At 38.1% G+C, this 27,280-nt stretch overlaps 1 protein-coding gene across 1 annotated transcript in view; it reads right to left on the minus strand.

The window, feature by feature from the left end:
• The window catches only part of LOC122799703 (A disintegrin and metalloproteinase with thrombospondin motifs 2-like), a 2,689,413-nt gene that overhangs the window by 578,203 nt on the left and 2,083,930 nt on the right, over positions 1–27,280 (minus strand). The window contains exon 8 of the mRNA XM_044068936.1: positions 7,926–8,069. Within this exon, the coding sequence (XP_043924871.1) occupies positions 7,926–8,069 (144 nt within the window). The remainder of the gene's footprint in view (positions 1–7,925; positions 8,070–27,280) is intronic.

Consider the following 27,280-nt stretch of genomic DNA (forward strand, 5'->3'; position numbering starts at 1 on the left):
TTTTTAAAACAAGTACAAATGATAATAAGTACATTATTTAAGTCCCACGACTTAATTTCAAACAAATAACTTATTTAAACTTATTTAATCTTATATCGTTGCCAGCCACTCGTTGAATGCTGATCACTTATGTTGTGCTAAGACATCTTTGCATCACATGGGATCTCATGACCTCTCACTTGAATGGCACACATAAATGAATACATGCCCCCCAGGTAGCTTTGCCTCTGCTTGCCTGAAAAGTTAAGTGAAAAGTAAATAAAGCTAGTGCCTCGCTACCACAGGAATACCTTTTAGTAAAATTCAAAATCAAAATATCTTCTCTCTCCTTGTACTCAGACAACAGAGCAGAAGAACACAATTCACACCAAGAGGAAATAAAATTAAAAGAAGGCATGAAATGTAAGCAAAACCAAAAGTATATTTTATAACAAAAACAAAAAAAAAAAATCTTGCTTTTTTCCCACTTTTCTGAGAGTTAAAAAAGTTCAGTTACAGGCTTGCTGTTCCTGAACTGTTTGAAAGTTTCTGTGAGGCCATTTTTGCTTGGGCTGAAGGAGGGTCTCTGTGTTTATCAGTGGGAGTGACTAACATTGAGCAGCTTCCCTGCCCCCCGGAGAGGTGGTTACTGACTTGAAACTGTAGTTTTATTGGCCACTAGGGGTCATTTCCATAACTCCTTCATCTTCCTCTCTTAAAACCTAGTTGCCTCGTGGTTTGAGCGTCTTTTCAGGCTTGTTGGCTGTTGGTGAAGCACCCTCAAGAGGAAAAACGCTGAGAGAAGAAGGAGCCACTTTTGAGATTTTAAGTATTTTTCTCTGTTTATTTGCTAAGTTTTTCTGCATAGCTGCCTAGCTTGAGCATTTTCTGGCTTGTTAAACTTGATTTCTGTATTAGTAGCTGTATTTAGAGCACAACCAAAAGCTGTTTGCTGAATTTCCTGTTTGCACTTAATTTTAAATCGTTTTTTCTTAAAACTTGCATATTTTCTCTCATTGACCTAGCACTCTTGTGTGGGGTCATTTACTGCACTGTTATAACTTGATATTACTTGTGAACCTCTGCTATCTCTGTAAAAAACAAAACAAAAAAAAAAAAATCTTGCTTTTTCCCACTTTTCTGAGAGTTAAAAAGTTCAGTTACAGGCTTGCTGTTCCTGAACTGTTTGAAAGTTTCTGTGAGGCCATTTTGCTTGGGCTGAAGGAGGGTCTCTGTGTTTATCAGTGGGAGTGACTAACATTGAGCAGCTTCCCTGCCCCGGAGAGGTGGTTACTGACTTGAAACTGTAGTTTTATTGGCCACTAGGGGTCATTTCCATAACTCCTTCATTTGTCCTCGGAGGAGTGGTTTAGGGCAGTGACTTGTGGTTTGTTGGCCAATTTGGGTCATTTCCTGTCTTTTCCAGCCGCCTGCTATAAAGCACGCTTTAGCGCGATTTAGCCCGATTTAGCGCTGAGTTGCTACTGTTGCACACTAGGGCAGCGCCGGTTAAGCAGGTTTAAACTATTCGGGCTACCTAAAGTCCACTCTTCAAATTTTCCCTTAAAACTACCTTCCTCGAACTATACTACTGATCTAATCAGCGTATCCTATAATTAAAAGATCATCTCTACTTGACTCCAAGTAGACTATTCTCTATCTGTTAAACGTAGCACTTGCTCCTACAGTACTTATTACCTTGATACGGCACTCTTGTCATAGATAGTACCCCAAAAAGGCAACCCCCATTTCTCGGTCACCCACGTCCCCGGAATCTTTTTAAAGTTTTTTGTCTATTCCTTCTAGCATGTCGAGGGATCAGTTGCTAGTGTCCTCTCCTGCTCAGCTGGTGAACCTGGGAATATTGAGGCAATGTTACAATTGCCTCATGTACACAGACAACCCTCTCCTCCTCCCACAAAACACAAATACATGCGAGAGATGCAACTACACGGCCAAACTGGAGGCTGAGCTCTCTCAACATAGGACTGGCAAGACCAGTCAGGAGGAGAAGGTTACCACACACACTATAGACCCAGTCTCACATATTACCATTACAACCTCAAATCATACACATAAACACACAAAGACATACTCAGAGGCTCTGATCAAAAATCTACCAAAACAGCAGAGGCCACCAAAGCAGACACCCAAACAACCACCACCTCAGAACACAACACCTGCAACACATAGACCTCACAGTCAGAGTGTCAAACAGTCACAGCCCTTAAGGCCAAACACAATGCCAGACACACTAGTCATTGGTGACTCCATAGTCAGACACACTGCCGCCCCGCTCACCAGACTGAGTAAGGAGAAGGTCACAGTAAGCTGCCTGTCAGGCGCTAGAATCCGCCACATAACGCAAGCACTCAGGTCTCTCAACAGCAGGTACAAATATGATTCAGTCATTGTCCACGCTGGTGTAAACGACCTGAGACGCACCTCCTTGGACTACATGAAAAGAGACATTGAGGAGCTCTCTGATTATGTAGCCCAGACAGGTATGACCCTGACCTTGAGCAGTATCCTACCTTCACCAAGAATGATGCCACAATACAGAGATAAGATGATCAGCTTTAACAATTGGCTTAAACACTGGTGTCATTCAAAGGGGATCCAGTGTCTGTCTGCCTGGGATGACATGCTGGACAAGCCACGCTGCTTCGCAAGGGACGGCTTGCACCTGTCACCCTGGGATTCCGGATATTGGCAAAGGCTCTTGCCACCCCCATAGTGCCTTTTTAGGCAAGGCTCAAATTCTAAAGCTACCACCCTAGAACACAAAAAGGAAAAAAACTAAGGGTAATGCTGCTCAATGCCAGAAGTCTAAATCTCAAAATGCACGCACTCGAGGCCCTTCTCAGTATGGAGAACATCGATGTCTGTGCTGTGACAGAAACCTGGTTCAAGGCTCCTGAGAGCACCCCGCCGCTATCAGGTTTTACCTCATATCATGCGTTCCGGCCCCAAAATCTGGACAATACCAAGAAAGGAGGGGTATCCATATTCATCAAGGACACCCACACCTCAAGACTGGTGGCAACGCACGATGCATCGGAGACCATCCAGGTGCAATTAACCATAGGCAAGACTGCTCTGCAAATTGTAGCATGTTACAGGCCACCCTCACAAACTCAGGAACCTCACATGGCCTTCCTGAAAACACTAGAGGGGATAAATGTATCACCAAACACCATCATACTAGGTGACTTCAATTACCCTAATATAGACTGGGAACACTACTCAAGCCCAAACACCCTAGCCCAAAAGTTCCTGGAATTCATAAACTCAAATGCCATGGAACAACTAGTCACCATCCGACAAGAGGAGATAACATACTTGATCTCATCATCACGAACATGGGAGCACAATGTTCAACACCGGAGGTGTACCCCTCACTGGTGAGATCAGACCACAAACTAATCTCGCTGGAGGTCCTCATCCCACCCCCACCTGAAATAAAAAAGACCACAGTAAAGAACTTCTCAAAAGCCGACTTCACACTTCTAAAGACTAGTGTGGTCTCCTTTAAGGCCCCGAGCCGTGGAAAACAGTACTCAAGCCGCTGAATCACTTACAAATGCCTTCTACCAGCACCTGCAGGACTGCATGGATAAGGCAATCCCAAGCAAAACAAAGACTCTTTGTACCAAAGGCAAGCATCCAGTCTGGTGGACCCCAGCCATAAACAAACTCTACAACAAAAGGAGGAAGCTACTACAAGATAGAGCAAAATCCTTAAAAGGTAAGACACCCTTGATCACTATAAGTAAAAACTAAGAGCTCTCATAAAATCATCCAAAGCAAATTTCGAGAGAAAAATAGCTAAAGACTCAAAAGACAATCATAAGGCCTTCTTTAGCTATGTTAGAAACCTGGGAGGAAACTCCCAGATATGCTCAGAGCTAGTTCAAAATGATGTGAAGATTACTGATCCTACAGACATTGCCAACATACTGGCTGACAGGTTCAGTGCAAACTTCTCCCCCTCCCCAAAAGGAGAGATATCTATACCAAACGATTGCAGCCCCCAAACATCTCCAGCCCAAGTGAGAACTGCTCTCTCCAAAGCAAAAACACAGCATCCATGGGACCTGATGGTGTCCCCGGCTGTGTGCTCCATGAACTCAATGAGGAATTAAACCCACAGCTAGGACAGCTGTTTAATCAAAGTCTTACCTCTGGATACGCACTCCAGGAGTGGCGCACTGCAACTGTGGTACCACTTCACAAAGGCGGTGCCTCCACCGACCCTGGAAATTACCGGCCATTAGCTTGACAAGCCTTATCTGCAAAGCCATGGAGAGGATCATAATGGACCTCATAAATAAAGACATAGGGAATTTGCAGACTTTGGATCCAACCCAGTTTGGCTTTGTCAAAGGCAGATCATGCCTTTTAAACTTGGTTGACTTTTTGAAACAGTCACCAAAGCCATTGATGAGGGAAAGGCAGTCCATACAGCCTACCTCGATCTGGCTAAGGCCTTCGATACAATACCCCATTCGGGTATCATTGAAAAACTCATCAGCTTAAATGTCAACCCATACATCACAAGATGGGTTGCAAACTGGCTGAGTGACAGAACCCACAGGGTCAGAGCTGCTGGCGCCATGTCAGACTCAAAGCCTGTCACAAGTGGTGTCCCACAGGGCTCAGTCCTGGGCCCACTCTTGTTTGGCATCTACTTTTCCAGTACAAGCAAACACAGGAGGGTTATGGCTGACAAAGTTTGCAGATGACTGCAAACTGGGCCATAGTAGAAAACACATCTGACACAGATATCCTTCAGAAGGGTCTCACAGAAACGGATAACTGGTGCCAGAGCCACGGCCTAAAGTTAAATGCCAAAAATGCATAGTCATACCCTTCGGGAAAAACAAGGTTACCCCTAGCTACCAAATAGGTGGCAATCCACTGAGCACAGAAGAAGTTATCAGGGACCTGGGGACCCAGGTTGATAGTAGTCTGTCATTCGACACCCATGTAGCTAAAGTAGTTAGGAAGACCTTCTACATTGCCCACCTTATCATGAAGGGATTCTCATCTAGATCAAGGGAGTTCATAGTCTCCCTTTACTCATCACTCATCAGACCAATGATTGAGTACAATGCCCCATTCGGAATGTATCTGACCCGACACTTGCAGCAGCTGGAGAGGCCACAAAAGTTCCTCACCAAAAGGATAAAGGGTCTCAAAAATCTGTCCTATGCTGCCCGTCTGAAAGAACTCCAGCTCTATTCAGTCGCTTACCGCTTGCTCAGAGGTGACCTTTGCCTAACATACAAGGCCATGTCAAACCCAGATTTGATGAATATGCTTCACCTCAAAAAATCTAGATCCATCAGAGCCACAAGGGCGGAGACTTAAACCTTGACACGGCTATTAATAGGACGTGCTGGAGGGATAGATTCATCACCCAAAGACTCCCTATGCTGTGGAACAAAATCCCGGTACATGTGAGGCAGAGCACCTCGCTGGCCTTGTTCAAGAGAAATCTTGACCAATGGATGGGAGATCGCAGATATACCCCAGGGATTACCTCAGTGTCACTGCTCGACAGAGGCACAGAAAAATAATGGGTATAGTTCCCCATACTAAAGGGGTGGCCTAAGCCACAAAACGATGGGCTAGGCTTGTAAATGCCCTCGGGCAGATAGCCTAGTATGAACCTATAAAACAGGGCTATGCTGATTACGAAGAAATAAACAGACATTTGCCTTTTGTCTACTACTACATAAACCAGTGAAACACTTTTGGCAAAAAGATGAAAAAAGAAAGTGATTCAATAATGCTATGATAATATAATGCCACTGCATGGAACAACTGTACAATGTGAGCTTAATCCCACTGCATGGAACAACTATACAACGTGAGCTTAATCCCACGTGAGCTTAATCCCACTGCATGGAACAACTGTACAATGTGAGCTTAATCCCACTGCATGGAACAACTGTACAATGTGAGCTTAATCCCACTGCATGGAACAACTATACAATGTGAGCTTAATCCCACTGCATGGAACAACTATACAACGTGAGCTTAATCCCACTGCATGGAACAACTGTACAATGTGAGCTTAATCCCACTGCATGGAACAACTATACAACATGAGCTTAATCCCACTGCATGGAACAACTATACAATGTGAGCTTAATCCCACTGCATGGAACAACTGTACAACGTGAACTTAATCCCACTGCACGGAACAACTGTACAACGTGAGCTTAATCCCACTGCATTGAACAACTGTACAACATGAGCTCTTCTCAGAACCTGAATCAGTTTATACATAATTTGGATGTTCATGCAGGAAAACTGGCCTACGATCCAAGTTTCAAGGAGTCGGTGCTCTTTAACTGACAGTATGCCTCAACACTGACACTTAGGAACTTATGATTAGAAAATGTTTAAATTAATAAAAAAAAAATCCAGCATAGGAACACAACATTTTGGTTGTCTGGGTGGACTATATGAACTGAAAGATACAATAAAATGCTGCTAAAGGAAAACTGAGCACATTAATAAGAGGCTAGACAAAGATAGAGGAAAAAACTCAGGAAATAACTGCTCAAAAAATAAACCTCCCCAAATCATTTGTAATAGTCAAAGCCTTCAAGCATAATGTTTTTCAATGTTCACATATTGTTTTGTGGAGCAGTGTCAGGTTTGCCTGTAAATTCTCACCACCTAAAGTATAGTGTATTTTCCTGGTGAGATTTCATTATAGATTTCAGTGCCGAAGCAATGTCAGACACTACTATATCAGTGTATGCTGCAATGTTTACCAAACATGGTCTTGATGAAGGCTTGGAGTGGTTTAATTAACGGCAACTTTCCAAAGAAGGTGTTTACCAAAAGCCATAGCAGCTTTCCAAATGAAGTCTATATTTTCACAAATTATCTGATGATAGTTTTTTCAGAAACAGGGAATATCCCTCACATCCCCGCTAATATAATCAGCTATAAGCTCTCACCTTCATAGAAGGAAGTAAGCTAGTCTGCAAAATTCTTAGCCAGAAAGAAGGGTTTTATTTATATTTGCAACAAAGCAGTCATTTCTACTCATTTTTTCCAGAAATGTATGTTTAAATTCCACTTTCAAACATATAGGTGTGGTGAACTGTATTAGAAACATATAAGGTTCACACTGTACATGGATGCAATTTGCTTTTGAAAATGTGTCCGTTGTCATGATTCAACAAATGTATAGAAGACGGAAATGAAGTTATGTTTGCCAAATCATTTTCAAAGACTCTCTCTCATATGGTTGGCTAAAATGTGATTCTTGTAGCTGCTATAACTTTTAAAAACGTAACAAAACTGTAATTATTTGAAGCCATAAGAAGGGTTTTGGACATCTGCTGAAATTCTGATAGTGGGCCTTATTTTCTAGACAATGCATAGAAAAATGGGGAATTCTGCCACTCTGTGCTGTCCTAAGGTGATATATTCAGAAGCAAGCTGAAATGTATTACTATGGGTAGAGTTTTTGTTGGTATCTGCAGTAGCCTGCACCACTTTAAGTTCTTTTAAATAACATTAAATATAGTTCACTGATCTGCAGCATTTGTTCAGTCAGTACTTTCCCTCTGTCCCAGTGCCACCACGGTTACTGGGATGTTTATGTGTGTGTGTGTGTGTGTGTGTGTGTGTGTGTGTGTGTGTGTGTGTGTGTGTGTGTGTGTGTGTGTGTGTGTGTGTGTGTGTGGAGGGTGGGGGGTAGCCCTTACATCTTACTGCTGTGAACTTCTGAAATAAACCACTGTAGGCAAATCCTCTTCTCCAGCTTTTATCACCTCCTTAATAAGGTATCATATTACAGGACTGCTGAAGGTATGTTTGCTACACTCTTTCCTATACTATGTCTTTAGAAACGTCTTTACTGATAAAGCAAATGTCAGTAATGAGGAATTGATGCTACTGCAATTCTTTTCACTTACTGCAGATATCGATTTAGTTCCTGTTGGCTACAGCGAGACCAGTGGAATCGATGGAAAGCCGCCTGCACCAAAGGAGCCATAATGCTTCCCATTCGGACCTCATCAGCACATCGATTTCCCTGTCCATCATGTTCCATGCCTAGACTAAAACACATAACAAATTGTCAGTAATTTGTTTTCATGATAATTTGTAGCATTTGTTTCCAGGTTATCACTCAGAATCGTTTTTAATTTAAATTTCATTTTAGTTGTGAAGTCCATGTCTAAACAAAAACATATTTTGAACAATCATAAACATTTGTAGCATTTATTTAAATTGCTTTCAGCCTATCTCTGAAAAAATATTTTACTTAAATTCCATTTTACCAGTGAGTCACTGATTCACATGGGTGAAAGATCTAACTTGTTTTTTTACGGCAGAATAGTTTAATAGATTCATAAGTTCATAGGTAAGCATTAGGTGAGTGATCTGCAGACCATTTCAAGCCTAGCCAAAAACTCTGTTCAAAGGTTCCCTGCAGTCTCAAGGAGGGCAAGACAAAACAGACCAGAAGAGAATTTGTGACTGATCATCCAATTATCTAGGTTTACTTTGAAGGTGGCAAGGGTACTACTGTGCTTGACATGTGGTGGAAGTTCATTCCACACGTGAGGGGTACAAGGGGATACGGGTCTATCAGGGCAACATGTCTCAGTTGTTTGCTGATGAAGGTTTAGCTCCTTTAACCAAGTATCTGATGTGCGATACTTGTCAGTAAGGAAGATTGGGAATGGAAAACTGAGAATGTATGATGGCAATGTATTATTTCTTACTAAGGAATATTTTACCAACATATTGTCTGTTCACTATGGGGGTGAGCCCTGACATGTTGTCTGTTTACTATGGGGTGAGCACTGACATGTTGTCTGTTCACTATGGGGTGAGCACTGACATGTTGTCTGTTCACTATGGGGGTAAGCACTGACATGTATGTTCACTATGGGGGAATGAGCACTGACATGTCTGTTCACTATGGGGGTGAGCACTAACATGTCGTCTGTTCACTATGGGGGTAAGCACAGACATGCTATCTGTTCAATATGGGGTGAGCACTGACATGTTATCCTTTCACTATGGGGTGAACACTGATGTGTCGTCTGTTCACTATGGGGGTGAGCACTGAAATGTTGCCTGCTCACTAAGGGGTGAGCACTGACATGCTGCCTGTTCACTATGGGGTGAGCACTGACATGCTGCCTGTTCACTATGGGGTGAGCACTGACATGTCATCCTTTCACTATGGGGTGAGCACTGACATGTCTGTTCAATATGGGGGTAAGCACTGACATGTTAACCTTTCACTATCGGGGTGAGCACTGACATGTTGCCTGTTCACTATGGGGGTGAGCACTGACATGTTGCCCATTCACTATGGGGTAAGCACTGACATGTTGCCTGTTCACTATGGGGGTGAGCACTGACATGTCTGTTCACTATGGGGGTAAGCACTGACATGTTGTCTGTTCACTATGGGGGTGAGCACTGACATGTCTGTTCACTATGGGGGTAAGCACTGACATGTTGTCTGTTCACTATGGGGTAAGCACTGATATGTTGTCTGTTTACTATGGGGTGAGCACTGAAATGTTGACTGTTCATTATGGGGTGAGCACTGACATGTTATCCTTTCACTTCGGGAGTGACCACTGACATGTCTGTTCATTATGGAGGTGAGCACTGAAATGTTGTCTCTTCACTATGGGGGTAAGCACTGACATGTTGTCTGTTCAGTATGGGGGTGAGCACTGACATGTTGTCTGTTCACTATGGGGCGAGCACTGACATGTCTGTTCACTATGGAGTGAGCACTGACATGTTGTCTGTTCACTGTGGGGGTAAGCACTGGCATGTTGCCTGTTCACTATGGGGTGAGCACTGACATGTTGCCTGTTCACTATGGGGTGAGCACTGACATGTCTGTTCACTATGGGGTGAGCACTGACATGTTGTCTGTTCACTATGGGGGTGAGCACTGACATGTCTGTTCACTATGAGGTGAGCAGTGACATGTCTGTTCACTAAGGGGGTGAGCACTGACATGTCTGTTCACTATGGGAGTGAGCACTGACATGTTGTCTGTTCACTATGGGGTGAGCACTGACATGTTGTCTGTTCACTATGGGGGTGAGCACTGACATGTCTGTTCACTATGGGGTGAGCAGTGACATGTTGTCTGTTCACTAAGGGGGTGAGCACTGACATGTCTGTTCACTATGGGGTGAGCACTGACATGTTGTCTGTTCACTAATGGGGTAAGCACTGACATGTCTGTTCACTATGGGGTGAGCACTGACATGTTGTCTGTTCACCATGGGGTGAGCACTGACATGTTTTTTCACTATGCGGTTGAGCACTGACATGTCATCTATTCACTATGGGGGTGAGCACTGACATGTTGTCTGTTCACTGTGGGGGTGAGCACACACTTGTGGGTCACCCCAGCTCTGTAATATGCTGCCATCTCTTTTTATCCAGAACATCAGAAACAAGAGTACACCTCGTGAGACAGAAATGCAATGTAATTAATAGCAAGAGACAAGAAGGACTGGTCTTGGAGGCACTGCTTAAATTTCACCATTGGTAGAGCAAGTATCACCAATTCTGATGAAGTCAAGTTTCAACTGATGAAAGCGCTTAATTTGGTATTAAAATAAAGAAAGTATTGGACTCACAACGAATAGTGCTTTTTTGGGTTTCATGGTTTTCTTCAAGCACTATTGCACTTTTTTTCTGGTTCATGAGTTTGTTTTTTGAAGGTGCTGGTTGTCATGGAGTCCGATCATTCTATTCAGCTTTCCCCTATTTTGGACTCTGGGGAACATGCTGAAATTTTGGCAGTGAAAAGGGATGTTGCTGAGTTAAAAGGGGAATTCACTCGGCTCACTTGAGCTTCTTTCACAACCCTCCATTGTGAATTCTCGACTCTTGCCATGCTCTGGATCTCCTAAGGAGGACCGTGGGATTTCTTCCATTCCTAATGGTGCTAGCAGCCCTGAGATTTCAGCATTCCACCTTAAGCAGGGTAGGCAACAAGTTGCGGTTGCACAGATCCACTGTACTGGCCGGAAATGTGTTATTCCGGCTGAAAAACTTCCTGTCGAGCATGGGAGCAACTCTGCTGGTACTTTCAACAGGGCTAATGGACGTTCTAACTGTGCGGTTCATTTAGAAGCCGCCATTGAGTTTGAAGACAAAAATGGAGAGGGCGACTTGTCTAATGGATGCCTTGGCAATTCTGTCATCAAAACAGGTACTAAACCATCGAATGATCAATATATTAATGCTTGTTGTTTTTGCAAGACAAACGGAACTATATCCAATATTAACAACAATAGGGGCAAAATGAGGAATTGTGAACTGCCTTCCACTGGTGTTAGGAACTGCGATTTAAACACACAAAACGGTACTTTTAAACAATTTAACTATGGGGACATTATCAAAAAACATTATTCTTTTTCTAGGTCAACTTGTGTTGATTCAAATCATCTAAAAAGAAAAAAATCAGACTTTTAATTATTTTAAATCATTGAAAGACATGCTTTTTGTTTTTGAGAAAAGACTGTTAAAATACAGGCTTTGTCAAATAGAAATTTGTTATCTGAATGAATGTTTAAAGAAAAAAGTGGTGCCACAGGGGTTGAGAATTTTTAAGTTACCTTTTGGTGTTTACTATAATAAGGAAAATGTTTGTGAGTTAACAACTATGTTTGATAAATGGGGGCTTGAATTGAGTATGAAAACTGTTTCATTTTATGAGAAAATGGAAGTTGATTTACAAAGGGAAGAAGAAAATTTAAACCAGATGATTGTAACTGACCTATTGTTTGAACAACACCAGGGTTTATACAATAAGATTTTAAACAGGGTGGACAGAAAATGTGATGGGACATTTAATAAGAAAGCAAAAAAGTTGGACCGAGATTTAAAACAGTATCAAAGTGGTAAAATATATCCTACTGATAAACTTTTTGTTTATAATCAAGGGAATATTGATGTTCTATCTCCCTTTAGGTCAGTCAATGAGAACATTCTAGGCCCTATAGACTTAGAAATTACTGGGGATGAAGAAGAATGTTTTGAAAGGGAAGAACAACTACCTTTTGAATATCAGGATTTTCCCTTACCCCGATGCTCCAAAAGAATAGCGAATCGCAAGCAAGCGACCTACAACAAGGTATTTCAGAAACACATGGAGGCCCCAAGTTGGTAGTGACTTCAGTTTTAAATGAGAAATCTTGTAACAAGTCAATACAAAATGTTTTGAATGGTTTCAATACTTACAATTCTACCGATAGAGAAATCTTGCCAGAATACTTTTCCCTTTTTTCTAAAGGTTTTAAGTTTGTACCCACAAAAATTCCAGACATTGCTGATACCTTAGTTGATATCCAACTTTACATGAGAAAATTGAATTTACAATGATTGCATTCTAGGGTTACGAAAATGGATACAGACTTTTCTAATGAAGTGTGTAAAAAAAGAAGTATGTTTAATCCCCCTTTAGACCTATTAATTAATTAATATGTTTGAGAAGGTAGTTAAGGATGACATATATAAAATTTGGGGTAAACACAAGAGAACTTTTCATAACCTTAGTAACACACAAAGAATCCTGTTGCAAAACTTAAGAAATTATAAAAGCATACGCATAATGGCGCCAGACAAAGGGGTGGTATTGTTTTATTTAATAGTACTGACTATACCAATATTATGCAGGGAATTCTATTTAATGTTAACAACTACTCCATATGTTCAAAAAACCAAATTCATATAGCGTATCAGAGAATTGACAGTTTTCTGTATGAATATTTGATGGAACAAAGAATTAAAGGGGTAGTTTATGATTTTTTAACTAATAAACATCCAAAAAATCCCTGGCATATTTGGTATACCTAAAGTACATAAGAGCTTAGAACATCCACCGTTTAGACCTATAGTGGCAGCCACTGGGTCTAAAACCCATAATTTATCTGTGTATGTGGACAGGAAGATCAAACATGTTGTAGAAAGATGTCCACATTTAGTCAAGGACTCTTGGGACTTTTTGGGTCAACTAAAAAGTCATATATGGAATGCTGAAGGTTATTTTGTAACCATTGATGTAATGGATTTGTTCTCTTGTATTCCTAAACAAGAAGGGTTAGCTTATTTTGAGGAGACTTTATATAATCTGTCTACTATGAATGGTGATGAAATCAAGTTAACTTGTGAAATGATGGAACTTATATTAGACCACAACTACCTGTTCTTTGAGGGAGAATATTTCCAGCAGGTCAGAGGTGTGGCAATGGTTGCTGCCTGCGCCCCAACTTATGCAAGCATCGTTTTACTAGCATGGGAGAGAGAATATGTGTTTGAAAGTGAATATTTTGATTATATTAATTACTACTGTAGATTTTTGGATGACATTTTTATTTTTTGGAAGGGAACAGTTGAGACTATTCCTTTATTCATCCAATATCTCAACAGTACTACCAGTTTTTTGAAGTCCACTTTTCAGTTTGATGCTAATGAAATTAGTTATCTTGATACACTCATTATTAAAGACAAAGAAAAATTCAAATGAAAAATATACCATAAGAAAACTTTTTGTAATAATTATCTACATTTTAATAGTCATCATCCTTTTAGTCAAAAGAAAAGTATAATTAAGGGTCAAGCAATTAGGGTAGCTAGAATGACATCTTCTGTGGAAGACCTTCGACCTGAATTTGAACATCTAAAAAATATGTTTTTGGATAGGGGTTACCCTATGGGTCTGGTGGAAAAAACTCTTTATGAAGTGTACGTTGAATGGGGTAAGAGATATACCCCATTATTAGGTAAGGGATTAAATAAAAATAAAAATGAATCTTCCGGGAAGATTGATAAAAACCTAATGAAACCAATTTTGAACATACTTGTATTTTACAATACAGTCCCCTATACCAACAAGTTTTGTATAAGAACTGGAGTATATTTAAAGTTGACTGTGACAAATATCAGGTTTTGGGTGAAAAACCAGTGTTTACCACAAAAATTGGATTTAATCTGAAAAAGATTTTAGAAAGTAGACCAAAATGTCTTGTAACAGATGAAGTTACTAATAATGGTACTAGATGTTGTGGGAGATGTAAATATTGTTCTTACGTTTTACAGGATACTAAGAATTGTTTGAAAAATCAGAATAACAATACAGTTTACCCTAAGAGAGGTAACTGTTTTTCTAGCAAGTTAGTTTATATTGCTATGTGTGACACTTGTAGCTCTTTCTATATTGGGAAGACTGAGAGGCTTCTCAAGACAAGAATTTATGAGCATTTGTACGATATAAAAAATAAAAAAGTTACAAATGCTTTGTATAAACAGCATGATATGTAATGATTATACAGGTTTTCATTTTGCTATTTTAGATTTAGTTCATTTGGAAGCCAGAGGTGGAGACTGGCAAAACCTATTATTGAAAAAGGAATTGATGTGGCAGCTTAGGCTTGCAGCAAATTTTCCCCCTGGCTTAAATGAATGTTTGAATTTGGCACCGATTTTGAAGGAAAGGGCAGGACAAGTTTAAGTGAAAAAGGAAACAGTAAATATTTGTGTATATATAATACATATTTATTTATTTACTTGCGATATTCGAGCCTTTTTTCCTTGTGCATACTGTATTATTACAATGTTTTAAGATATACAGAATTTTATTGAATTTTATTTGATGTTATAAATTAAACTTTGGTATTTTAAATCTTAATTAGGTTATTGGACTTGTTAACTGTTTAAATTTTGGACCAATCACTGACTAGTAGTTCATATATTAAAGCAGGTTTTTATCTTTTGCATTTAATTCTGATGAAGTCAAGTTTCAACTGACGAAAGCGCTTAATTTGGTATTAAAATAAAGAAAGCATTGGACTCACAACGAATAGTGCTTTTTTGGGGTTTCAAGTATCACCAATTGTTACCAAAGAAAAATGTAAGAGGTAAATTATGTTCAGGTTGTTAAGAGCTACACCATGCAATTAATTAAGTTTAGTGAATAGTCTTAATGATATCCCCATGGAAGGCAGCTGGGTAGAAGTAGCCTGTGACTATGGAGGAAACATGATGATCAGTTAAGAGAGAGCTCTGTCCACATAAGTACCCCGGTCTTTTATGAGGGTTGCTGTCTGAAGGGCGGTACCTCTAATAACATATCAGGCAGGAGATGTTTTTGTTGAATACTACTATCCAGCACCTTTCTGCATTTAGCCTGTGGCCATTGTCAGTACACCAGGTATGAACATATTCCGGCCTTCACTGGAACAGTTTGGCATCAGTAGGTGAGCAGAATACAGTGACCAACTTGCAGTCATCAGCAAACTTGATAAACTCCACTTCATAGCCTTCATTTGCCTATTGTATGACCTTCAGCAGGTCACTTAACCAGTCGGTGCTCCTGGCCTGAGTATGAAAACAGTCGAGGTGGGTCAGTGCTTTATCCATGCTAGCAAATTTAAACAAAGTGATAAATAAGAAGACCACGTGAGTTATGCAGCGTAAAGTTTCTTTCTGCAATACACCCTACCATCTAGGTGGCTTTAAAACAGCACTTAATGGCAACTCCTTTGAATGAGACATTAAACCGAGGTCCCATCTGCTTGAGTTGATAGCAGCTCACATGGATATAAAAGATCCTACAGAACCTATCGAAAACAGTAGGGGTCCTTTATTAAAATATACACACTTATTTACATATTTACAATATTTACATTATATACAATATTACAATATACTTTTCTATCAAATTTTTTTTCTGTCACAGATACAACATTGTTTTTTTTGCTTTCTGATCCCAACTCTAACTTCCACAACTAAAACCTTATTTATTTAACATTATAGCCAAGGCCTAGTCTTGGTTAAACATAGTTTCCTTCACCCTTTGATTCCAAATTATCCATATAATACAAAACATGTTTCTATCAATTTTCTCAACATAATTTCTACTTTTACTTTTGTAATACTCAAATTCTGTTATAGCCGTATTTATATTGCTTACTTCTTTAAATCCCTCCACACAGTTCCAATCTAAAATCTTTTCCCATAACCTTTTAACTCTTTTACAGCCTAAAAAAACATGCTCAGCAGTTTCTAATTCTCCACAATACAAACACATCCTATCTTTTTTATTTTTATAAGGTATATTTGCCTTCACTGGTAATTATTGTATCACCAGTCTCCATAAAAAATCTTGGCACAATATAATTTCTTTACATCTTAGTATTCTTGCTTGTATCACACTTTTTATGTCTTTATACAACCCTTTCCACAGATACATATGAAAATACTTTTCCATAATGCAATTATACCACACTTGTCTTCCCTTTTCAGTCATTTTAACATTTATTTTCCATAACATCATTTTATCTGGATAATTCTCTGTTTCTTTGTTAAAACAAACCCTCCTTTTTGAGTTAAATAAATTAAACATAACTGATGACTGGTAGGAAATTGGGTCTATATTACGTTATCGAATGGAAACTTCATAGAAAACGTAATACCTGACCCTTAAATATCGAACTGGCATGAAGTCGAGCAGTAAAAGTCACGCAACTGAAAATGAACTGTTATATTTGTCCTGCCACACACCCTGAGCCTGTGTCTCATTGTTTACTCATGAAACGTAAATGAAACAGTACGTCTTTCCAACTGCGACTGCATGGTAATTAGTCATTCTGCTAGCAATTAAAAATAAGAATCATAACACTAAAACTAATACTGAATTGCTTAATTCAGCATCCTGTACTCCTTTACAGTTGTAAAATGTCAGCGAAAAACTAAGCTGTCTCATGCTCTAGACATGTGTCCTTCCTATTAAACTATATCTGTTTAAATGAATACTTGTCTGTATCATTCATACTTGCTAACAGACAAAGAAAAAATAATATATATGCAATAGATCATATGAGTGTCTGTACCTACAGGAGACTACACTTTAACAGCAGTTATAAACTCAATACTTGAATACTCTGCTCTCTTGTTAAACACTGCTTGCATACGGGAATATCTCTCCATAGTTTTCCATTTCTTAGGAGATGGAGGATATCCTTACTTTAACTGCATCCTCACCTCATTCACTCTGTTTTGCTCTCATATCAAGACATCCAAAACTGCAGGAATTTCACAGATGCATCTTTCCAGTAAACACCTCAATCGCCTGTTCCATCCCTCTACATAGTTCTGGGTATGAGGCAAACATAACTCATTTAATGCTGACACATTCCAGAATGAGATTGGAAACATGGGAGAAAATCTACTCGGACCTGCATTTCTTGTGTACTGCTTCCTCGGTCGCCCTAAAACATACGTTTCCGAGAAGTATCTAAAAAGTTCTTTACCCTTGACAGGGAATGTGTCAGAAAGTGTGTGGAAAGCAGAAACAACTTCAGTTTTAGAAAGAAATGATAGTGCAATCAACGTTTTAACTGCCAGCTGAAAACTTGAACATCCATAAAGTGTTGTTAAACCTGCTGACTGCACTTTGTGCCATACAGTCTGTGCAAAGTGGAATAAGCAGCCTTTACTAATCACTTCAGCAAAATTATGCTTTACATTTTTGATAGATGTCATCTCAAAGTCTGTTATAATAAACTTTACTGTTGGCTCATACTTTACTGACTCTAGCAAAGAAAATAAACATTCCCATAAATAGTTGTATGCCTTGAAAGACTTCCTGGACATCAAGCAGTACACTAAAGGCACACTTTTGCAGTTTCCACCAAAGGATATCAAAGCATGTATAGAATACAACTGCCTACAAAGTCATCCCTTTGTCAGAAATATACCATCCATAAACCAGATGGTACTTTCACACAAATTTTGTAAGTTGTCCTTAGTACTGAATACAATCACATGCTCATTATTCTGCAAATCTATCACTCTCTTCTGTATAAAGTGACCTTCTTTAAGTGACAATTGTGTTGTATCTACACTACCTAATGTACTGCCTACAGACTTAAGTGTTAACATTTTTTTGTTACCTAACACAGTTTACTTGTTGCAGCATTGACCGTCTTGATGGCAAAGTTACAGTTGTCTCTACAGAAGTTGAGGCTACAACATCATCTACCAACAAACCAGGTGTACTTCTGGACACCTGAGCAATTTCTTTCAGTGCATGACACGCTTTATACTTTTCTACTTCAGTAACATCTGAAGCATGATCATGTCTTACAGATTTCAATAATATTTCACCGTCCACTTCCTTTTCTGTCACTGCTGTACCCTTGCATTTCAACAATGACTTGAATCTACAGCACCGGTACTTTCTCTTTTCTGTCACTGCTGTACCCTTGCATTTCAACAATGACTTGAACCTACAGCACTGGTACTTTCTCTTTTCTGTCACTGCTGTACCCTTGCATTTCAACAATGACTTGAATCTACAGCACTGGTACTTTCTCTTTTCTGTCACTGCTGTACCCTTGCATTTCAACAATGACTTGGATCTACAGCACCGGTACTTTCTCTTTTCTGTCACCGCTGTACCCTTGCATTTCAACAATGACTTGAACCTACAGCTCTGGTACTTTCTTCGTTTTACTACTTTCTCCAAGTTATACAGCTACCCATCGATACACAACATTGCTTTATTTTTTTGAGACATAACTGTCTTGTAGATATTACCTACAACACCAGGACGTGGGTGTGAGTTGCAAGCCATAGTCCACGTTAGATAGTGCTATAATGCACAATACGTCAGTAAACATAGTGCAATTTAAATCAACTGACGTGGCACTTTGTTAAAAGCACAATGTCAACATTTATCATTGCATCTTAGTAACACATCATCCACGTTTACAATGACATGCAATGTGTACACCATCTACATATTTGATGTGTTTGATATATACATATTTAAATTATTCTGATGACAGCTCGCATGTACGTCACACATCATCATCCTGAAGTTAGCCAGCTATTCCTTTTTGAAAACTCTTCATTTGCTGTCATTAGCATTCGTTGTAATCAGCGTTCGAGATGTAGGGGTCGAGTATTATGTTTAAATGATATTACCATTCAATAATGTAATATAGAACCAGGAAATTCACCCCAGGCATCATTTCTGTGGCTCATGGGCAAAGGAAAATAATTTTCTTTGGTGGCAAAAGCCATGGAACCTTTCTGGCTAGGTTTACATAGGCCCTAGGGCCAATAGCCTAGTACCTACCTATGAACCTATAAACTATTCCATTTTATACTTCACGCTTAATATTTGAGCTAGAATAAAATCATCATCTTTTATGCATTTCACTACTTTATATAAATTCAAACGTGTTATAAACTATTGGATTTATCAATCCTATCCCAATCTTCCCTTTTTGTAGGTATACTATCCCCCATTTTAACTGGATTCAACCTAGCACCCCAAATGAAGTTAAAATAAATTATACAGTTCTTTTTCTAAAATCAAAGGCAAACTAAACACCCCTGCTAGCTACACAATTCTTGCTAACAAAATAGAGATGAAATGACATGGGGTTGGCATAACTATTAAGGTGCTTATCTCACAGACATAAAGTACAGGGTTTAATTCTTACCTTTAAGGGAAATTAGCTAGGCTTAAAATGGCTCACGATGGCAGCCAGCCTATTACTTACTTATAAACAATTTTCAAAATAAACACATATTTTTCATTATCTGCAGTTTTTGTCATTCCATACTGTTTCTATGTCTTATTTTCCAAACCATATTCGAAGAACTTTTATTGTTGTCATTTTAAATTTAAATCCTCCAATCATATTTTCAGATCCCAGTCCTTAACATTTTCTTTATTTATTGAAAGACCTATTGCTTTAATAGTTTCTTGTAAATATTTTATCACTTTACTCATACATATCTCATCTTTAGCAATAATGCCCATATCGCCTGCTTATGATAGCAGAATCGGATCTTTATTCCTTTAGTCGAAGTATACCTCATCAGTCCCGTATTTCTGTTTTTCACTATAGAGATCACATTCATTTCTAACACAAATAATACTACACAAAGGACAACCTTGTCTAATTCTTTTCTCAAGCTGCATATCTTCACTAAGCTTCCCATTTACTAATGTTTTGATTATATTACACTTATATGCTGTAATACAAACTTTTTTATCTTTTCACTTATATTATACACTTCAAATATTCCCAAAATACTGAATGATGAATGAATTAGAAGCCCCACTTAAATCGCCTTCCATTAATTATGCATGTACATTTCTGTGCTTTATATCATCCACTACTTCCCTAATTATCAATAACAAATCCCTTTTACGCCACACGCATCTCCTTTTATAATCGTACACACTTTCTTTTCCATTCTTTTTTGTAAAATTTTTGTGAACATTTTGCAATCCATAGTGTTTAATACTATTAGCCTCCAATTTTGTAACTCTTATCACCTTTTTTCCACATATAGCTAACTACACCCCTACAAAATGTTTTATACATAAATCCTTTATCCAACCATTCATTTAATATACTTATAAACCCTTATTTTTGAGCCACTATCATATCCATATACAGCCTATATTCAATACCATCCAGTCCTGCTGCTGAATCGCGATTCACTACTTTCAAAACCTGTTCTAATTCTACTACCGTTGTTTTTTTCTAAATATTTATTATCTCTGTCAGAGAGTGAATAAACTTCCCATCCCTTACTTTTTTCCTCTTTTCTTTAAATAATGTATTAATATATTGTTTTACTATTTCTAGGATTTTCTCCTGCGTATTATATACTTTACCTAATGAATCCTTCAATTCTCTCATAACACTGTTATTCTCATTAACTATCTTACTTAGAAATGGTGCAATGTCTTCTTTTTTTCTTTGCAAAAATATCTTTGCTTATATAATAAATATTCTATATTTTCTTATTTAATTCATATTTAAAATACAATTTTGATCATTCCTTTCCAATCAGTATCATCATTTACCTTCTCATATTTTTGCTTATCCATATTTAATTTATTTCTTTTTCCCATGTCATATAAAATTTTTTATACTTCTGTTTAAAACTTAACCACCATTCTGCCCAATCCTCATATAATTCTTTCATACCTACATGATCTTGCCATAATCTCAACTTTTCTTTTTTACCTACATTATCCCATTTCACCTCATTTATTATTTTTAATCGCCTGCCTATTTTAATGTACTCAGAATTTCCTTTTATCTCAACCTAAATTGTCCTATGATCTGAAAAGCCTGTCATCACAATGCCTACTTCCACAACTGATAAACTTTCTGATACCAAAATATAGTCTATCTCAGTTTATTTTCTCCTCTTTTATAAGTTTGTATACTTAGATTCCAAATCTTTAATTGCCCACATTTTATAATATCACATGCAAACTTAACATTGTATGCTTTCTTTTTTGTGATCACAAGTTACAATTAAAATCCCCTGCTACAAAAATTTCCATATTAATGTTACATATTGAATGATATTTCTAAACATCTCTTCTCTTTCCTTATTTACATAAGTATCAATAGCATAATTGTAAATACTTGATCTCCCCATCTTACATGAACAACTGTAGTTTTGCCTGTTATAGCAATGATAACATCTAACACTTTTATTGTGTCTCTAAAAATTCCAGAACAAGTCTCCTTCCCAAAATTCCAAATAACATTTTCTCCACCACGTCTGTTTGATATCTTGGTGTTTGAAATAAAAATGTGACATCTTCTAAGATAATAATATGACATTCTTGTTTTTTACACTATTCCAAAATTCCTACTCTTCTTTCTAATTTCTTCAAACTGTTACCATTAAGGGATAAAACATTACAAGTAATATTTCCTTAATGTAGTATAGATATTTGGGTCTATATCACACTGTTGAACTCAAGTGTGAACATCATATGGTCAACACCATATGATCGAACTTTTAAAAATTTGAACGTTTCAACGAAGATATCCATACAGTGCGGAATGGGAAGATTTCATTTTTCTGCACTGTAATGTGATCTCAGAGCTGGTAAATTTAAAGAGCATGGGGTGTGGGGGTATAGGGGAACCATTAAGGTAGTTTTTTTCTTTGGTTTATTTTTTTTTTATTACATTTTCGAACTTTTAAAACTTCGATCGTGTGGTGTTGACCATATGACATTTGAACTTCTAAAAGTTCGATTATGTAATTTAGACGCAATATTTTCATCCTTTCCCCTTTTTTTTAAACCCTTCTATATTCTTACTTTTTCTCTCCTTACCTTTTTGCCACTAGATTTTCTTTTTGTTTAACTCTATCAGTTTAACATCATCACTATCACTTAACGTTGGTTCTTCTTCCTCGTTATTTTCTGTATTTAAATCTTTAACATTTTGCATTGTTTGTTCTCTATCTGCAGCACTGATATCTTCTTTTTGCATTACTACTGTTTCTAACTCCTTTTCTATATCTTAGTCTGTCTTGTTCTGCTACTTCCTCTGTCATCTCTAATTCTGTCTCATGTCCTCTTTCTTCACATCCCTCCAAATGTTCCACTTTCTTACATTTATAACAATTTGGTTCACAGTTCCTTTCATCATGACCTATATCCCCCACATGCAAAGCATCTTCTTTTTGCACAATTATTTATTAATTGATCAGTTTTTCCACACAAAAACAAGTTTTTGCTGTCTCCAATATCTAACCAAGTTTCTGTCATTAATAATACATGGAGCATGCACAGTATTGTCATTTTCAACTTATAAACTCACAGTGCAATTCCAAGCCCCAGTTCATAAACCCTTATTATCATATACTTTTGACAAGTTCAATACATCTTCATATAAGTTTAATATATGATTTTTTAAAGTTTCTTTTTCAACTTCAGTCCTAAACTGAATGTTAAATTTCTTCTTTGTTTCTCTGTAAAGGGGCTTGAGTATATATAAGTTCCACACTGAAAAGGTTTTCTTTTTTTCATATTCCTCTACAAATTTCTCCATTATCTGGCCAGTCTCAAACATAATGTCACAAAAGTGTCATTATTAATGTAAATGCATGCTCTTAACCTTATTTGGTTTAATTCTCAATGTCTTAATTGCTTCATCCCATATCTTATATCTGTCCAGCTTTGTGTCTTCCTTTTTCGATCTGCACTTTAAACGGTCTCTTTTTCTGTAAACTTACTTCTTTTTCATATTTTTTTCTATCCATCCCTGCTTTAACCATTTCTGCATATGATTTTTTTTCAGCCTGTATCCCTTCACTCTGCTGCACTTCTTCCTTCTGTATCCTTTCCATCAGCTCTCCCCATGATATGCGCTTGCCATTTTCCAGCGCACTGTCATTTACCATGTCCAGCAACAAATCATTCTGCAACCCTCCCAACTGGAGAGCTGTAACAATACAATCATGTGTTTTAACCTCTGACATAAACAGATTTCCCTGAAACAAATCGTCTAACTCCAAATTATATGCTTGTATCAGCTTAGCTTTCCCTTAAAAAGGCTCACCTGCCTTTTCTATCATCTCCATCACACCATCCTTCCTACTAAACATCTATTTAACCTCCGATTTTTTTTTTCAGTAAAGTTAGCTTGCTTCTCTGCTGTCTGATTAATAGCACTAGAAACTCCAAAATCATTAGCATGGTCTTCTTCATCCTCCATGTTTGCTCAGCCAACTTCCTGCTTTTCTGAGCTGCCTATGCTCCAGGACCAAAAGACAGGAAGTGTCGCAGTGAAAAGCACTGTAAGCAAAAAACTGTAGAGAAAGTTCCTCAATGCCCTAAACAAATGTCCCCTAGCAGTATAAATACTACCTTGGGTCTCCCCTGAAAAGACACTAATAGCCTAGTGGGACTCAGTCAGCAAAAGATAAATAAACAAAATAAAAACTTGAATGCTAATATCTGTTTGATCCAAAAATCTTCAATTTGATGAGAAAGAAATTGATACTCTGTATCTTTGTTTCAGCAGACTGGACAAACATGTGTGGCATGATTATTTCACTTAAGACTGACTTCCCATTACAAATTATTCAAGTTCACAATGACCCAAAGTAGGTTCGTTCTGCCAGAGGTAAGTGTTCACTTATTTTGATACTCTTGGTTATGATGATGATGTCTGCCTCTTATCATAAAACTAATGATTTTCCTTAAACTATCTCAAATTCTATCTCATCATCACCCCCTTTTCCCATTTTCTACATGGGGTCGGGGTATCGTGTTAACTGCCTCCATCTCTCTCGATTCAGTGCCACACCTTCCTTCTTCAACACTTATGCCTGATTGTCACAGATCTTCTCTCATACAATTTATCCACTTCTTCACTGGATGTTATTGTTTCCACTTACCTTCTTCCTGTCTGCCCCAAATCTTCTTCACCAGATTATTTTCTGCTTTTCTGCACAAGTGCCTCAACTAGCGTAATCTGTTCTCTTTCACCTTCTCTGCAGTTGGAGCTACTTTGTCTTCTAGTCTGATGTCCTCATTTCCTTATAAGTCCCATAGTGTGCATCCTACCAGGAGTTTCAGGCACGTCTAGCTTCCTCATTTGCTCTGCCTTTACTTCCCAAGTTTTTGTACCACACAGCAGTATTGCTCTCGCACCACTGTTTTGTACACCTTACTTTTTTTAGCTTCTTTGCCATTCTTCTGTCATATACTACCCATGACTCTCTGTGCCAGTTCACTGCAGCCCCTCTGATTATAGCTTTGTCCTCTTCATTCAGACTTCTCTTCTCCTCAGCCACCCCTCCCAGATACTTGAAGCTGTTTGACTACCTTCACTTCTACCTTAATTCTCAGCTTCTTCTAATTTCCCCCATGTTCTACCATTACCATTGTTTTATCTGTGCTCAGTCCCATCCCATACTTAGTCCCATCCCCTACTTAGTCCCATCTCATATGCCTTCAGTTTTGCATTCCATCCCCCTATGCTTTGCTGGCTGGCACAGTTTACTGGGCTGCTCAGAGTTTAACACTCTTAGCCAGATGTCAGGAGTGCATATGAACAGAAGCCCAAGGTATCCACTGAAATCTTCTAAAAATAAGTATAATTTAAGCCTGTATTACACTTTGTGACTGTACTTTATTGAACTGCTGCTTCATTCTTACAGTTTTCTGATGCCGTGACTGCTTTATTCTGCACTTTGTAGCCTTGCTACTTCTGCCTTAAATAGCATAGGCTAGATTCTGCCTTGCTGAATCTAGAGTGCTTGGTATCATTTGAGCAAAAAAACATGCCATCTTACATTAAGATGGGCTCCCTTGTACCTTGTTCATGGGAGGTTAACACCTTAACCATTATGACAACCGGAAATGCAAATTTTATTTGCCTTTAATAATGATGTCATTTTTATGTGACATGGATAATGCAAGATAATGTTGAGTTCTATTTGCCTTTAGTTGTTGTTTGTCTTTCAGCTTTTCCTGGTAAGGGGTCACCACAGCGGAACTCCGGTCCGCTAATGATTGGCAGTAGATTTTTACGAAACGCCGAGGTGCCAGCTCGACGCTCAACCTTCAATGAAGGCACGCCCATTTACACATGCATGTCTTTCAAATGCTACCCAACCACGGGGAGGACATGCAGACTCCACACAGAAGGCACTCCCAAGCCCAGCCGAGAATCGAACGGGAGAATCTCTTGCTGTGAGGTAACAACGCTACCGCCGTACCACCACGGCATTCTATTTGCCTTTAGTAATGATATAATTTTTATGTGAAATGGATAATGCAAGATAATGTTGAGTTCAACAAAGCAAATAGGAATGGCCTACCATGCCGAATAAAAGATTAAAATCTATTTAAGGACATAATTATAGCTAATTACGTATTTTACCATTCCTATGCCCTTTACCATTATGACAGAGACTTAATTTCCTTCTCAACATATTATGAAACTTGGTTAATAATTGTTTTTTTCTGCAATCAGGCTTATGAGATTTCAGCTCACACATAATTAAAAATCATACATTTTCTCTGATCATTCCCTGATCCATCTAACTATAAAGATGAACATAATCATGCTTTGGAGACCAGATGGAGTCCAAATCCAAATCATTTTCAAGAAACAGAAGTAATGGAACAAGCAAAACTATTGATTCTCTCTTTCGCTATACATGATGTAAGATAGGCAGCTTTTAGATCAACATCACATGTTTTACTTATTAGTAAAGCCCCTCACATTAAAGGAATGCAAGGCAATCCAAATTAGGAATTTTGAGGAACATATTCATAGATTAATTCCACAAAAACTGAGAATCGGAAGAACTGCTGAAAATACAAAACCACCGTTCCAACTTGTAGAAAAAACACCCAGGAGTCAGTTTAGCACTTTCATTCCTTTACTTCCAGAACTTCATCAGAATAAAAAAATCAACACATATCACACCTTAAATACTCAAATTGAGTGATATCAGCATCTAATTATTCAATTTGCAAAAGTGATTAGTCACATGAATTTAATACAATGCAAAAACCTTAAATATAAATAATCTGGTTACAAATAAACTTTTCTAAAAAATCTTTTAACTAGATTTATATTTTAGCAGACTCTTAATGGAAATAGTCTTATTTAATCCAGGACAAACATCAGCACATAAAAAATCTACCATTTAATTTCCAACATTTCTAAAAAAATTGTTAAACTGTTCAATAAACCAATTTGAATTAACTTGTTGTAAAACTAAATAATAAACCTTGTGGAAAGACCACAATTGTACCTCGTGGGCTACGCATTTTAAAAATGCCCACGTCAGGGAATAGATTTCCTGACTTGCTTTTTCGATGGCAGCAGCTCAATATTGAGCTTAGTTTCAATTATATGAGGCTCCTCATAGACTACCATACGCCTGAGGAGAATAGCTTGAGACTTTTGGTTAACCAGCATTTTAATGACTTTAAAAAGAAATATGCTAATACTGTTACTGATATTAAACTTGAGAAAGTGTTGGATGATGTGATGTTGATTGAGAAACGTTTAATTGATCAAAAGAAAGTTAAAATTACCAGAGATGTACGGGATTTTAAAAATAGCCAAGTTTTTACTTGGCCTAGAGAACACAATGGTAATAATTACAATAACAGTGGTTTACGTAATAACCAACGCAGTTATGTATCTGTGGCTTCTCAACAGAGGGTTCAGGAGAATGCCACAGATGGTTTAACATGTGGAAATGATGTAATAAACCAGTTTTTAACTGAGAATGATAGGAATGAAGTTGTTAATAATGCTGAAGTGTCTCCAATTGAAGGGGACAATATTCCATTGATAGAGAATGATATAGTTAGGATGAATGGAGATGAGAGTAGTGGTTCTTCGGAACCAGAAGCACTAAGGAAGCGCATGGGTCATTCTACTTCAAATAATAATGACTTGTC

This window comes from Protopterus annectens, chromosome 4.part0 (assembly GCF_019279795.1).
Source record: "Protopterus annectens isolate FY-2018-M chromosome 4.part0, PAN1.0, whole genome shotgun sequence".
Classification (NCBI taxonomy): Eukaryota; Metazoa; Chordata; order Ceratodontiformes; family Protopteridae; genus Protopterus; species Protopterus annectens.